Source organism: Neodiprion fabricii, chromosome 3 (assembly GCF_021155785.1).
Source record: "Neodiprion fabricii isolate iyNeoFabr1 chromosome 3, iyNeoFabr1.1, whole genome shotgun sequence".
NCBI classification, from domain to species: domain Eukaryota; kingdom Metazoa; phylum Arthropoda; class Insecta; order Hymenoptera; family Diprionidae; genus Neodiprion; species Neodiprion fabricii.
Genome location: NC_060241.1, coordinates 3,765,589 through 3,781,529, shown reverse-complemented (window position 1 = coordinate 3,781,529; position 15,941 = coordinate 3,765,589). Strand labels below are relative to the sequence as shown.

Below are 15,941 nucleotides of genomic sequence, written 5' to 3'. Positions count from 1 at the left end.
GAAGTTGATCTTCGAATGTGTGTTTGCGTATGTGTATGACATATACATATATATTTTATACATAAAAAGTAACGGAAAAGGGGAGAATTATGAAACATTATGTACATAAGTACAACACAGGTCGCAAGATCAGAAATGTGAAAAAGAGAATAAATGAGATAAAGAAATGCTTGGTATTGCAAAGACCGTGAAATTTACGCCCCTCTAATGCGATAATAATTCGTAAAGCCAGACAGTTGAATAAACCACGTTGCGATTTAAAGATACACGCTGAATGTTTCTGAAATTGTGTCGGTAACGGAATCTGCGCAAGTAGATACAGAGTGCCGGTACTGGTTGCAGATCCCGTTACCGACGCTTCACTCACAATTAGCCAAGTTACAAACCGATTTTCTAGAATATTTTGGCGAAGTGTCGGTAACGGAATCTGTAACCAGTACCTGCACTACATATCTACTTGCGCATGGAATTGAAGAGACGTTGAGTACTTTTTGCTGGTGTTAGTGAAGGTGAGGTGAACATAAAAATACCCTCTATTCGAGAAGCAAGGGGCGGCGCGTCGTGTGTCTGTAAAATTCAGCGACGCACTTGGGAAATGGATGAATAGAGATGCGAATGTGAGTGTGCCGGCATGTTATACTTAGGAGGAATAACAATCCAGCAACAAAGTTCTTGACTCCAACTTTAAGGTCGCCTCGCACCCTTTTCCTCACCCCACCGCGAAACTCTTAGCATCCGCGAGCGTTTTATGCGGCGTTTTCATGCATAAGGAATCAAGGGAAGTTATACGTATATTATGTGGAGAAATTCTTTGCAAGGATTCGGAGATTGCTTTTAGAAAAAAAATGAAAGGGTGTATATTGTGTTGAAAATCGAAAGAATATCGATATTCAGATAAGAAAATATTGTTCGAAACGAAACAGCGGAAATCGGTTGCAGTTGTAAAAACGTATAAAAGACGTTCTCGGTCAGCTTGCAAAGTTTTTCCAATATCAGAAGTAGAGTATTTCAAATTCGAATGCTGACGGTATCGGGAAAAGAAATTCTAAAACTTTGCTTTGTTCAATTTATTGTAATTTATCGTTAAAAATTACAATACATTCGATATTTATTTATTTTTTTTTTGTTCATATTAAATTTTGTTCTCTCAATGACGCTGATATTTATCGAATTGCTAAATCCAATCGGTTTTCTTTTTTTTCTTTCATACTTCGTATAGGGAAGTCTTTTCTTTGCTGTCACGATTTTTAATATTTGTAATTTTGATTCCAAATTGTCAGTCTTTGCAAGCGGAATTCTTGTTACACCGCATTATAGTTTGTAGCAAGTTTGATGTACAAGTTCCTCGAGGGTATAATAATTTGCAATGCAGATATATTGCATATTTTCTGTTCCAATAAATAACCATGAATCTCAATATTCATGATATGCAGGTCTGTGCAAAACCTTCTCCCGTAAAAGATGCAGATTTTCGAACCCCTCGGTTTCGGTGTCCACAAGACTTACGGGTATTTGAAAACAGCGTATCTCGCTGCCTGTTCTACCTGTATATATGACCATATGGACACGACCTTTAAATTGCAAGCTGAAAACTGGTTGTAAATGAGAAAAGAACAAATGCTCACCTCGTTCAAGCTTCAAAAAAGCCATTTTCCATTGAGAATAGGAATAAAACAAAATATTCCATGTGACTGATCCTAACATGAAATATTTTACAGACAAAGTCACTCTTTTTGAATGTACGGATATTTTTCTCGAAAAAAAAAACGAGAAGTAAAAAAATTTCATGGTTTTGGATCTTATCGCGCGCTTGTAATAAAGAATTATTTTTCAGCACGACGATTATCTGTAGATACTTTTCTCTGAAGATACGTAACCAATTTTGCTGTTTTTTTTTTTTCCTCCATTTTCGCACTTTCGGAACTTTGACGTCTCGTCGATGTTTCATTTCTGCAATTTAATTTCCGGCAGAAAAAAAATTCGGAATCTCGCGCTGCCGGATCTTTTAAAAGGAGCTGCTCTGGGGGCAGAAGTGGGGGACGTGAATGAGGCCGCGTTAGCTCATTGTGCGAGGCTGGCCTGTAATAATATCCGGCTTCGTTGGCCCCGGGTTGCGGTAGGACAGGCAAGACCGGGTCAGTGAACCGTGGCTGCTGCAGCCTAGCCAGGAGCAACCAGCTCCACCGGGAAACCCGGGAGAAGTCGTTCGATATCTCGAAACGAGAGTAGATGTACGAGAAACGGGAACCGGGAACACCGGAACACGGGAACACGGGAAGGAGGAGAAGAGAGGAGTCGCAACCCCCGGGATTCGCCGCCACCCCCAAACCTCCCGCCTAACCCAACCCGCCTCTTTGCCCAGAATTCTTATTCTCAAAAATTTATGCCGCCTCTCAGGAATTTCGGTATACGTCTGTTTTGGGTGAGCCAAAAAGAGAAAAAGAAAAAAAACTAAACTATCGAATCTACGGTCTTGAAAGGAGCTATTTACTGAGAAAAAAATTCTCCCGTAGCTCAATTTCAAAAGATTTCGCTGGCCATTCGAAATTTCCTATTTGAATAACACGAGAGAACTTTTTTTTTTTTTTTTTTTCGTTAAGAATTCTGTAAACGTTGAACAGTTTGTATTAAAAAAAATTTCCACGCTTATTCTTGGAGGGTATTAAATTTTTTGAACAAAAAAACCCTGGAGTTGATTTTTCAGGCTCCAAATTCGTGTACTTACGGGCTGTGAAAGTTTGTGGAACATCTTTAAACATTGAAGACAGAATGCAATCGGGTTTAAAAAGCATATTCACACGGTATTACGACGGGGTAAAGAATATATAGTGTATGGAATATGAAACATATTGCTGAGAGTAAAAGAATTTTTCACATTCTGTACGATAATGCGATATTAATTTTTGAAAAAGATCAAAGAGATACCGAGAAAAAATTGATCGTTGTAACGAAATTGGTATTTGACGTAGATAAAAAATTGTATAAAATGATATATCGATTTTATCAGTTTTTAAATTATACTCATATATTCATGTTGATACTTATAAAACTTATTTCAAGTCAGCAGGCTTACATTTTTTTCCAGAAAATGTTCCACATGTTTTATTTTCAACGCATAACCGAAGGGATTGGTCAAAGTTGTCGATAGCATTGTCACTTGTATTTTCTTTACGCTGTAAATCATTTGCGAAGAAACATAAATTTTTGTTCTTGCTTCAAGTTTTCTCAATTCTAATTCTTTTTCTTGATATATGCGCGATATTTCACAAGAATAATTCGCCATTTCTCACGTGACATGCATACAACATATAGTTTCTAAAGTTTGATTGGAATTTCAAGGTACAGAAATATCGCTCTAAGAAACTTTGTCCCTATAAATATCAAAGTAGAATATTGCAAATTTTCATTTCCAATTACTTGCGAGACACTCTACACGCATAATTGATAAATTGCAACTACTTGCCCTTGTTTCATGTCCCGGAATTTACACAAACCATATTTTTCGATGAATCGAATTAAAAATCGTTAATTTTCAGACGTTGTTAATGTAAAAAACAGACAAATATAACGTCAATCGGTCGACTTTCTTCCATCAACTATAATACGCGGAACTTGGATTCGTGGTTATCGATCGGCTTTGCAAGCCGTTTATTCAACGGACGCGAGTATATCCCAAGGGATCTAAATCTTCTGATATATATTCCGAACTAGTAACGGAAAGTATAGTTAGCGCGGAAAATCTTATCGAAAACTTTCTATCGCTCCATGTGCCATTCATAAATCATCTATGACGAATTACACTCTCTCGACAAATTTTTCGCAAGATTGTCCAAAATTCAAATCTCACAAAATCAAATCTCTTCGAGTCACGTATAATATTGTGAAACATTACAGGCATGTATGTTTATTTATTTTTTTCACATCAAATTTTCACATCACTTTTCGCAAAGTCTTGGAATAAATTTCAAGTTATCAAATACGATCATAATTCTCAGATAAATATTTGTACCTATTTCCGTTACGTTCAAGATTTGTTCAATTACAAAAATATTCGATATCAAACCGAATCAAGATGAACCGAAGCGAACCATTTAATTACTCTTAAATTTCTGAGAAGTCAAAAATGACGAGTACAATTTCAACGCATTTGTACAATTAATTTTCAAAAAATGGACTCAATCTTTATTTCAGTAGAAGGGACTTCGATTTTTTTTTTTTGTTTTATTTTTATTTTTTATTCTCTCTTATTAATTGAAAAGGTCGTCTCCGTATCCAATTTCGGAATTGCAGTCACGTCACTGAGTGTATCAGGTACAGGAAGGCAAATATGGACGACCTGCGTTTAATATAACTACCGGTCGATGTTACCTGATTGATATTACATAAGTCTATTACGCGGGTAGGAGGAGGAGGTATCGAGTCTCGAGCTTTCTTGAGTCGGTTCGATGATATTAGTCGACCCATTTGCTTTTTTGCACACTATATTGTACGATCTTGATTTTTGTTTTTTACGATTTTCTCGAAATATACAGCATATTAAATAATTGTCTAGCGAACGAAATAAGAGTAAAATTTTCTTGCCGATATCCGTTTTGTAGAATTATTCTCGGACGACGGGAAAACCGCTAATTTCGAAGAAAAAAAAAACTTAATTTCCGAAACATGTCCAAAACATATCAAAATCACTCGAAAAGTGTTTCTTTACTCGAATAAAGGAATTTTGAGTTATTGTTTTTATTTTAAAGTGAACGGGTTAATCACGTTTCACCGATGCAAGAATTTGACTCGTACCTTGATTGGGAATTTTGACAAAATGATGGAAGTTTTGAAAAATCGCACGATTGTTGTGTTTTAATTCTAGTTTAATATTCGTAACAATTTTTGTCTGAAAATTAACATTTCGAGGTTCGTCTATTCAATCTATCGTTTGAATCTGTAAATCCGATTTTCAAAAATATCACGTTGGATTTTCAAACTGTGCAAAAATTTGCAAGGGAATCGGAAAGGAAATTGATTTTGAATGTCAATTTTCGAAACCGTATAGAGGCACGACACAAAAGTAATTTACAAAACCCCCGAAAAGCGTCGATTGCTTTTCACACGTTGATAAATTTGATCGACTCGTATCACTCATTCTCTTTTCATCTGCAAATGGGAGTTCATTGCCGATGTAGAAACAAGAGCCAAAACATCCCATCGACGAAACGAATCTCGATTAACATGAAAATCCCGAGTGCTTGATTCTCGATTGGACATAAAATCGCAAAAGTAGGTTGACGGATCTCTGTAAAACACCTACACAAGTACACATGTGTGCTTATGGTGTACAGAGGGTGAAAGGTTTCGCAGAAGGGCGAACAAACGAAGTCCAGAATGAGGGTAAGAACGGGGAAAATTGGATTTCTGTTTGACGGGTTTCGAGCCTGAGGGGAAAAGTCGAGGATAAATTTTTATTTATCGAATTTCAACGAGTCGAGACTTCAGAATCGACTAATGCCAATTTTGCCCCGCCTTGATCGTGGAATTCAGCCCCGAGCTAGGTGTGGAAAAATATTAGGTTTCAAAACCCGGAGACCGGATCATTCGCTTTTCATTTCTAATTGAAAGTTATAAAAAAATACTTGCCAACTCATTAGCTCACTGCCGTTCGTGCAGTCGTTGGTAATTTTTAGAACCCACTTACAAAAATGCTTGATGTAAATTTCCGCCGATTCTTTTACGACAGTTATCGAGCCAGCAGCTTGTCTCTGACGATAAATTTCACCGATGAAATATAAAGTGGCAACGAATCAATGCCGCATCACTCGTGTCTCACAGTTTTGTGTCAAGAACTTGTCCTATATTACGTATATGCATGTATATCCTTGCGACCAAGTCCTCGGCTAACCTCTTCAATATCCCGATATATAGTCTATAACCTTTGAGACAAAAGCTCGTTTTTTTCCTTCCGAAAGCGAGAAGATACGTTTTAAAATACATATTTCCAATCGATGATGCATTTTATTCTCATCCCGCGGTATTTTTGGAAACTATTTTTATACCAAAATTTTATTATTCTTCTTTATTCACAACTAGATGGGTATATAACGTATTTCATGAATGCTCAAATCAGAAATAACGATTGTAGGAATGACAGAAGGCTTAAATATTTTTCTCTTTACCGTTGACGGATAATTATTGGTTGGTTATTGAATTATATAGAAAAAAGAAACAATTTTGATATTAAAGTTCAGATAATCATTCGATAGTGTTGAATCAAATCATTGATCAGTTATTCATAAGTTGCGTGAAAGTATTTTATAAACAATTCTACAGAAGGCTCAGAATCTTCCAAATTGATGAACAGTTTGTTTGAAATTTTTTATTTACTTATTCTCTCTTACAACGCAAACTAAATTTTCATAATACACAACGATTTTTCAAATTCTAGTTGCACGTTTTTGAAAATAAAATGTTTTTTCGGTCGCAAATATACGTAAACTTTTCACGATCTATCGAGCAGAATTTTTGATTTTTCTTTACGAATTTAATCTCCGTATTAGATACTAGTGTGAAATTTGTCTGAATTATGATATATTTTTCTAAAAATATGTTTTGTATTTACACACAAAACAGTTTACAAAACACATTTGTTTTGTTCCTGAATCAGATATAATTCATTATGATTTCGGTTCCTTTCATTGAAATTCGTTCGTATAATACAGAAACCGCGCAAACAAATACATTTGTATTATATGACACCGAATATCCGCAATTCTGCAGCAGTAATGCGAACGAAAAGCCGTAATACTCGAGCATGAAGGAAAGCTGTTTTCGGGTAGCGTTGAAACGGGGCGTTTCCTTTATTTCGTGTCATTTCATCCATCCCTTATCCTATTTTCCTAATCCACGACAAAAGATCGCAACGCTACAAAGCTGTTACATTACGTTGATTCATTTAATACTCGTCCATGTCAAGGCTCGAGTTGACGCAAAGTAACGCACAACGTAACATAACGAGAGGCGCGTATAACGCCCACAGAATCGGCGTGAAGCATGGCGGAGTACACTTGGCCGTAATAATTCTATCGCTGCTGATTTTATCGACGAATCGGTTGGGTTGGCAATACAGATTCAGCCCGCAGCGCCACCGCCGGCCGGCCTCGAAACAGCTTCAATCATCACTGACGTAACGTAACCCGTGATCGTAGAATCTAACCTAAAAGTACAGAATTCGGTTTGATCTTTGTGAACATAACATAATTTATGACTGTAGAAACTAACCTTAAATTCAAAATTCGGTTGAATATTTGAAGACATGACACAATCTCTACGATCGTTGAATTGTTTATTAATGGGTAAATTATTGTGTTTTGTCTACAAAGGTTGAGCCGGGTTTGTATTTTTAGATTAGATTCGACGGTAATGGGTTGTTATGTTTGCAAAGATTGAATAGAATTTTGTATCTATGGGCTAGATTCGATGGTTATGGGTTATCTTGATTTGGCAAAGATTTTATATTTATGGGTAAAATACAAAAATGCAAAAATGCAAAATTCGACGGTCATAGGTTACATTATTTTTACAAAGATTTTGTATTTTTAGGTCAAATATAAAAATACGAAAGTACAAGATTCGACGGTTATAAGTTACGTTATATTTACAAATATTTGGTGTGTTTCAGGTAAGCTACAAAATTACAAAAATACAAAATTCGAGGGTCCTAGGTTACGTTATGTTTACAAATATTAATCTTATCGTTTCGCAGCCGACCGGCGGTGGCGCTGCGGACTGATTCCGCATTGCCAACTTAACCGACTCGTCGACAAAATTAACTAATTTTCTCAGAATCACTGCGGTTAAGTGTACGTTTGACGAAGGTTCCGCGGAGGCTGCACAGCCGAGATAAGTAGTTTTAAATATAACCTCCGGTTATGAGGATGCAGCGCAAACTTGTGTCAAACCTCTTTCAGACCGCGGAGCTTAGGCTGTACGTATAATGTATAACAAAGCAAGAAACCTCGCCGACATCTGCGTGGCTGACAGGGTTTTGATCCCTGCACCCTCCACCCTTAACCCTAAGGTAACGCGTAATTACACACAACCGGCGGACCTGATGCGTATAACAGGGTGAAATAATTAATTACCTGAAGATTCCGTACCTTCGAAACCTGACGTCTTGTATGATATCGGCTTCGCTAATTTGCGCAACATCCCTCAGCATTTTCACCCTGTTATTTTTCATCTTGCGCACCGATTCGTACGAAATTTTCAACCCCCACGATCAGCTGTCATTTGTCTCTTGTATTACGTTAATTAAATACGTAGCAGATGTACAGTCCGATCAAAGAGTTGTAGTAACCGAAATCTCACGTACTTAACGAAGGTTTCGGATAGATATTTTTTATTTTTTTTTTTCTGTGAAGAGATAAATTACATGAACAATAAAAAAAACCGTATCGTTCACACGGTTTTAATGAACTAGGTATCGTTGTTATTCAAAATGAATTCTTTATACACGGAATTGTTGATGAAAAATACGTTATTAGTGAAATTATTGTAAGTGATGAATGGTGAATCATTGCCTTGACAAAATATATTTCACCGTAATACGATATCGGATTTTGTAAATTTGTAGAAAATTTATTTACGAACAAAATAAGCCCTGTAAGTTATTTAAAATTAAAGAGATTCGTTTCTACAGCTCGTATTCTCGTTTCGTATTTTCTAGCAAAAATTTTTGTCCATTGGCGTTTCGAAATACTTTATTCGGAAAATTAACACTTAGAAAAGTATGAGAAAAATTGAAGGAAAAAGACGTGATGAAGAAATTCAGCAAGCTTGATTAATGTTAAAATAACGTTTCATTAATTTTCGCAATAACGTTTGAAGTGTTCTTTCCTGCCGCCTCGCGATTTGTAAAATAGTTAATTATCACGGTTCGTTGAAGATATTTTTAATACATTAGGTCAGCATTCAGCACGATGCGATGAATATTCAATACTTAATATGCGTAGGCAACAAATATAATAACGCGTAGTAATAATTTAGAGAATAACGATAATGGTTTGTTAAACTTTGATAATTATTATGGATCAGTACAACCTGCAGGGTATTATTATTCAGTTTAAAGATTTAAGAATATACAACAATATTCACAAATATTTAGTGACCCGACGTTTTGCAATAAATAACAGCGATTTCGCAAGCAATGAATATAAATAACGTCAGTTGAAAAATCTCCATAGAAGCCACAAAAATTACGTGAAACGTAATCTGCGGAATGGAAAAAAATGCGTCAATCTAACGACTAATTTTGAAGTTTGTAAATCCTCGAACTTGTGTCAATGTCTTCAGTCTCTTTCGCTTAAGGCTTTTGTTTGCAAATTTTGAACCAATTGTTACCTATCCAGTTTAAAGCGATTGGAAACATTGAAATTGATCAGAAAAAAAAGATATAATTGAAATTATACTCAAAGAGGTAAATTGAAGTACCGATTATTTTAAGATAAATCGTCTCTATTTTCGTGCGAAGTTTAACACGTCTGATTAGCGTTTCATAGAAATTCGGTGCTTTAGACGTCGAAGAATTCCGACGCGAAAGAAAACATCTGGATGCTGTAAATTGAAACTCATGCCTTTGCATTTTGGACGGTGAGAAAAGTTTCGGTAGGCTATTCAGAGTTGGTTATATCTCTTTAATATCAAACCATGGGCAAGCTTTTCCGCTTGGAACTTTTTGACGCCGGAGCTTTTCATCCCTGGTACGATAAGATATAAGCGATTCCTCGATTTTTATCAACGTTTTAAACTCCTCCGCGGGGTTTTGATTAAATAAAATTTAACGCAGCGCTTCTTGTTCCGAAAGATCTTTTGCTTTTGAACGGACTTTGTACTCCTAGTGAATATATATATATGTATATATATGAGAAATATTCAAGGTGAAAAAAGAGGGATTCGGGGGGCAAAAAGTCGCCTCAGCGAGAATCGATTCTTGAAGGATACCATTCGCGTAGTCTCTTGTTATGAGGAAAGCTCTGAACGGCGCGGGGTGTTCGGGACGGATTTCCCACGAGAACTGAGGCCTCCACGCTTTTCGCGCATTACGCGAACGCGGCGAATTCCTAGGGGGTAAATAAAAATCAGAGAAAATTGAACCGGACGTTTCTCGTCTCTTAATGAAACTGTCGCAGAGAATATCATCCCAGGGTTGAGCTTCTGACAATTTGGCTCATCGTTGGGAAACTTACTTCGAAGGTAGATTGTTGCGTCTAATTACTGCGGATCGTCGAATTGTTTGAGGGAATATGAAAATTTGAAAATTGACAGACAAGAATGTAACTTCTTTCCGACGATTGAATGATCATTAATTATTTGAAAATCAATCAAAGGAAATGGGCGAACTCAAGATTATCGATAAAAGCTCAACGGTTGAACTAAGCTCGTTAAAATTACTTCTTTTATGGAGAAAAAAAAAAAAAAAAAAAATGAACACTTCGACGGATCAATTGTATGGATATTTTTAATCCGCAATTACCTTATCAACCTAGAGATTATTCAGTTTCAGACGCATTAATTATACTGTTAAATATTGCAATGGATTTTCCTGAAAACTAAGCTTCGGACGGATAATTATACAACCACAGAATGTTTCGGTTATCAAACATCGATAAATTTCAACAAATTTATCATCAGCAATTGCTAGTGATCGTTGTAAGTTACAGACATTTTTTGTCGCATTATTTTTCTTAGGAATAAACGAAGCTTCGCAAGCTCTGAAATTCACGAGGATTCTTCAAATCAATTAACGCGTATCATAAGTGAAGAATTTTGAACATCGCCAAACTCGGATAACTGCAGTAATTTAAAAAGTTTTTTTTCACTCTTCGTCTGACCTGCAACACGGCTAGATATTGATTTTGGCTTCAGATGAGAATCTCAGCAATCCGATGGTTCACAAACAGCGTAACCAATATTTTTGTTTTCGTTGTTCCCTTTCATGTTGGTTTTTTTTTTTTTTTTTGGCATTGTCCTTATCCCTTTCGATCATTTTTCATCCCAGCTTGCAGCTGGGAAAACATCGAGGCTGGAACGTCAGTTGTTTGTTTATACCGATATTATTCAAATCGGAATATATACGTTTTGTTTCGGGGAGCTTACCGACTTTGACATTTCCATTATGTGTATAGATACGCCCCTGCAGCCATTCGTTTCTCTGATATTTATCGCTGGTATAAAAGCTCCTTGTAAAAATTAATATCAATGTGTATCGGGTACGCATGTCGATTAAAATAATCGTTCAGTTCTAAAATTTCTGGTATAAATCACGTTGAGTAACCTGGAACAATTATCGACGATAAGATACGAAAAATAATGCAAATTTAATTGAAACGATGTTGTTTTTTTTTTTTTTTTTTTTTTCAATAAGAAAATCAATTTGCTTGCACAAAATTGAACTCGGAGAGTTTTCGGTTGGTAATAATTTTGAAACAATTACGGATTTTTTCAATATTTTTTCTTCTATTATCAAATACGCGTACTGTTTGTATTAAATTCTCTGCAAAATCCACCTGAGATCAATTTTTTTACTCAAATATGAATTACCAAAACAATAAAAGATTTTCAATCATATTATACGTAAAAATTGAATTTCAGACCAGTCACAGAGAATTTATGTACGAAAAAACAAACCTTTATTCGTTAAAACTGAACTAAACAGTGTGATCGAAATAACCGAATAACAATTTGAGCATCTTCAGGTTATATCAATGAAACCGAACTTTCCCTTTTTAATATCCATTATTGACATGTTTTCTACGTTAAGAGGAGATTTTTGGTCACCAAATGCGAGTCAACCAACTTCAACCTAACTCCTCAAATCCTACACACGTATTTTTTATTTATGGTTTCAGTGATTTTTTCACCAGACTGCAAGAGCGATTCGTTAAATTAAACAATTTTTTTTTTTCTGTTGTTGTTAACATTACGTACCAATGGATCGTGTGCCATTTACCTTTCGTGCAGAGCGGACGAACCAAGGTCACTGATCTTCGTGATAATCCATCGATCGATGTTTCTTAAATTAACTCCTCAAGAAGGGTATAAAACGTAATCGCTGAGTTCCGAAATTAAATAGCTTGCGTAAATATATCTACTCTGAGCCGGGAATTAAAGGGAACGTTTAATTTATCCTGGGTTTTCGGAATACTAACAAGGACACGCTGTTATCTTGTTAAACGGAAATAAACCGACTTCCGTAGCGGTGATTTTTTACGCACGTTTACAGATTTCTAATATTTTAATATAATCCGTTATATTTTACGGATTATGAATGTACTTGCTTCAAATGTGGCCTTCAACATTATCACAACAATTGAGTTCTGAAAAAAACTCAGGTGATTTGTTAAGTTGATATTTTGAAAAGCTGGAGGTCGACTTTTCGACTTTGCATTTAATCGATGAAAAGGAATAAAAATACTCTCGACATCGATCGACGCTGCTTAATTTAACTTCTGAACGAGGGTAGATAAGCGATGGAATTTCGAAACAGAATTGCTCGCGTAAATATATTGACTCTGTGCGCTAGTTGAGGGGGGAGGACTTAAAACTCATCCTGAATATTCAGATTTTCGTACATTAACCGTATATCATCTTGGCAAACAAATTGGCCAACATTAAATTGTTGTTTACGGTCGTGGTTAACGTTTTACTTTCATTAACAGCTTATTCAGAGCGTAATTTACGTCTTCGTATCCAATTTTCATTTTTTGACGGTCACAGTCTCTCCTGCAGATTTTGAAGTCACCGTGAAAATATACTCTGGCATCGATCAGTGCTTCTCGATCCAATTTCTCAAAGCGATTGGATAAGCCATGAGTTCCAAAATGTGTCAGGGAATCAAGGAGAGGGTTGCGTTTCTACCTAAGTATTCAGAATATCGACTACTCGTATATCCACCGTTGTTTTGGAAAAGTAATGATCGCCATCGGTATCCTGAGATGTTTAATTTTTGTCAAAATTTTCACGAGTGAAGAGCAATCTTTTTTTCTTCAGGATAATGGTGTTTCAGAAACGCATTGCTTGAAATTGAAGTCAATGCGTTTCAGCTGCTAGGCTTTTTTACACTTCGTACTGTACCGGTAAAAACATCGAACACTAATCGGACATTCGTGTCCGGTGAATTACAATAAGGGCTCTAACAAACCGACTCTAATGGATGTTTCCAAAGGTATTGAAAACGCTGAAAGCTAGTCCATAACCCAAGGTTAAACCGTGAAAAACTTCACAAAGCTTGAATGTCGGGTTGTTTCGTGACCCCTATCGTTGAACGGTTAAAGTGGAGCTGAATATAAATTCACGCGGTACATGAGAAATGAAAACGTGACGACAATCGCGGGTTTTTATCAACCGGGAAAAATAAAATCCAATGCATGGAAACGGAATCGAGGAAAATCAATACTTGATACAATGATCCAGGGGTGGTAAATTTTACGAGCGTGGTCCAAGCTTCAATAAAAAGACCATCATTCAGGGTCAAATATAAAAGACAAACTAATAAAGAAACCCAGTTCTCAGTCATTAGGAAGGCGAGGGGTTGATACTAAATTGGGAAGTTGGCAGTTTGTGCTTTTTACGGTATAACAATATACAGCGTTCAATTTACACCCTCAGCTTCGACCACTTGACAAAACTCATGTAAAATTAATCAACACCGCTGTTGTATATCTTATTGTTCGGATTATACACACACGCCATATTTTTATTGAAATTCAAAAAAAAAAAGGCGTAAAACGTCCTTTACAATATGAAAACGAGAAGAGTAAAATGATAAAATTTCTTGTCAGGAAAGTTCTAAAACAGCGCGTCTGTCGGGCAGAAGTTCAAAACTGCAAGCAGACGGAACTTCGTCCCATTCAAAGAGTTTTAAAAGCAGTAAAAAGGATGCCAGAACTCACATTAGCGCGATAACGGAAGAGCCGTAACTATTTGAACACCGTGGAACGGTGGCTGCGAGACTTTCGAAAGGACAAAACTCTACCAACCGACAACGAGTCGAAGTCTTCACGTCCAAGCGACAAAGTTGACTTTACCGACATTGTTCCTATTTATAGTTTTGCCGTATACCTCATCATAGCCGGTAAAGCCTTGGCGACGAACTCCACGACCATCACCAAACGGTTCTTCTCTTTTTCATCGATAAGCCTCTCCCGTGCAAGCTCTAAGGACACCAGGTATAGTTTACCAAACTTTATCCCCCATTTATACTCACCGTTTTCGGCATTGAGCTCGGTGGCGGTTCTGTACGAAGGACGTCGGGAATCACTGGCGTCGCTGGGATGGAGCAAAAGCTGATGAGAGGCCCTTGAGTGGTGACGCGAGGTGGAAACTCGGTGGAGATGAACACTGTTCAGGACAGTGTTGCTCGAAGCTCGGCTGAGGGCCTTCCTCTGCCTTATCGCCTCCTTGTATATCTTGCAATACATGACGATCATCACTATACCCGGAATCCAGAATGATACCGAGGAACTGATCACCGCGTAAGCTCGGTTCACCACGAATCCGCACACCTGATTTACCCAAACGTTTTCACCTTTATACTTCAATATTTGTTATAATTTTTATCTATTGGTTCAAGGTTTACCCGGGACAAATCGCCATCGGAAGGAGGAAAACTGAATCGGAAAGTCCAATATCGTAACACGCGAGGTCATTTGCTTGCGAGGTCTGACGGTGCTGACGGAGGGAAGTGAAATAATTCTGGTTAACAAGATAGGATCTCTAATGTAAATGCGTCGAATCGTGTTTCCTCTCGACCCACGATTTTAATTAATTTAACCTCGAGAGAAACGTTATCCTGCATAAAACAAAAGGTGTAATCGAGGCGTTGGGAGATACGCAATTTAAGAACAAATAAACCAGTCGCTAAAGGCCCCTTTGGGGATTGCTATCAACTCACTCCTTCGACTCTTTGATAAATGGCATATTTCTATTTGGCTTATACGGGTAACCCCGAAGTCGTGGGTGTTGCTCGGCCCTTATTCGCTGCGCAACAACGTCACCGGTGAAATCATAACGTGAGATAATGAAATGGAATTGTTCGGAAATTGGATTCGGCTTGGTGAGAAAAGCAAGCGGCGGTTATCAGGTTACCTAATTTTCAGCAAGAAATACAAGATTGAATTGTTCGAAGCTTATCGGATCTCGTGGTTCCCTGATTGAAGCAAAAATATATCTGGGACTTTTATCTTCTCATTCGGAGTCTTGATCCTCAACTGAAATGAGCACGCCGTTTTATGAAGCGACCGGAGTGAGTTGAGCCGGTGGATATACTTACGAAAGTTCATCGCCAACCGGAAAGAACAGAGAATATTTAAAAGTGGTTATCGATAAGGAGTTTACCACTTGTGGGTCAGAGTCTTGAGTTGAAATCAGGGTGACGATCCACGAGTCAAGACTCTTGGGATGTTCGAGTATTAAGATGGATGCGGTTAGAATGAGAAGGAAAGAAAGTAACAGCAAATCATGTTGTTTAATTATTAGTTCAAGATTAACACTATGGTGAAATATTACACAGGTCAGAGACACTAAATTATAAAAATATGAAGCGAGTTTGCAGAAAGAGACTTTCAGACGCAGAATTCACGTTTGACTGTGAATGGATCTGTTGTAAGAAAAGCTGTGATTTTCGTCCAGAAGAAAAACGTTCCAGAACCTCAAAGTATAGATTCATCATTGAGCCAGACTTTGAGCTTTGTCCGAACTGTTTGGTTGATTAGAACTTCACCTGGACGTGCTTTCGACTTTTTGAAGTCAGACTGACGTTCGGATCTGCTTTAAAAAAAGGTATGAGTACGATTGTCAAATACAGTAAAATAAGCAGGTCGATTTCGGTCATGTGACCGAGCAGACGCAAGGACGAAAAGAGGTGGGAGAAAGTGTCGCTAAGTGGTTGTGGAAGCAGG

General features: G+C 37.1%; 1 protein-coding gene across 4 annotated transcripts in view; it reads right to left on the bottom strand.

Moving 5' to 3' along the window:
- The window catches only part of LOC124177395 (octopamine receptor beta-3R-like), an 83,179-nt gene that overhangs the window by 12,859 nt on the left and 54,379 nt on the right, over positions 1-15,941 (bottom strand). Inside the window, exon 2 of one of the 4 annotated variants that reach the window (XM_046559723.1) lies at positions 14,249-14,546. The exons of the other annotated variants lie outside the window; for them this stretch is intronic. Coding sequence (XP_046415679.1) covers positions 14,249-14,546 — 298 coding nt within the window. The remainder of the gene's footprint in view (positions 1-14,248; positions 14,547-15,941) is intronic. 4 annotated transcript variants of the gene reach the window in all.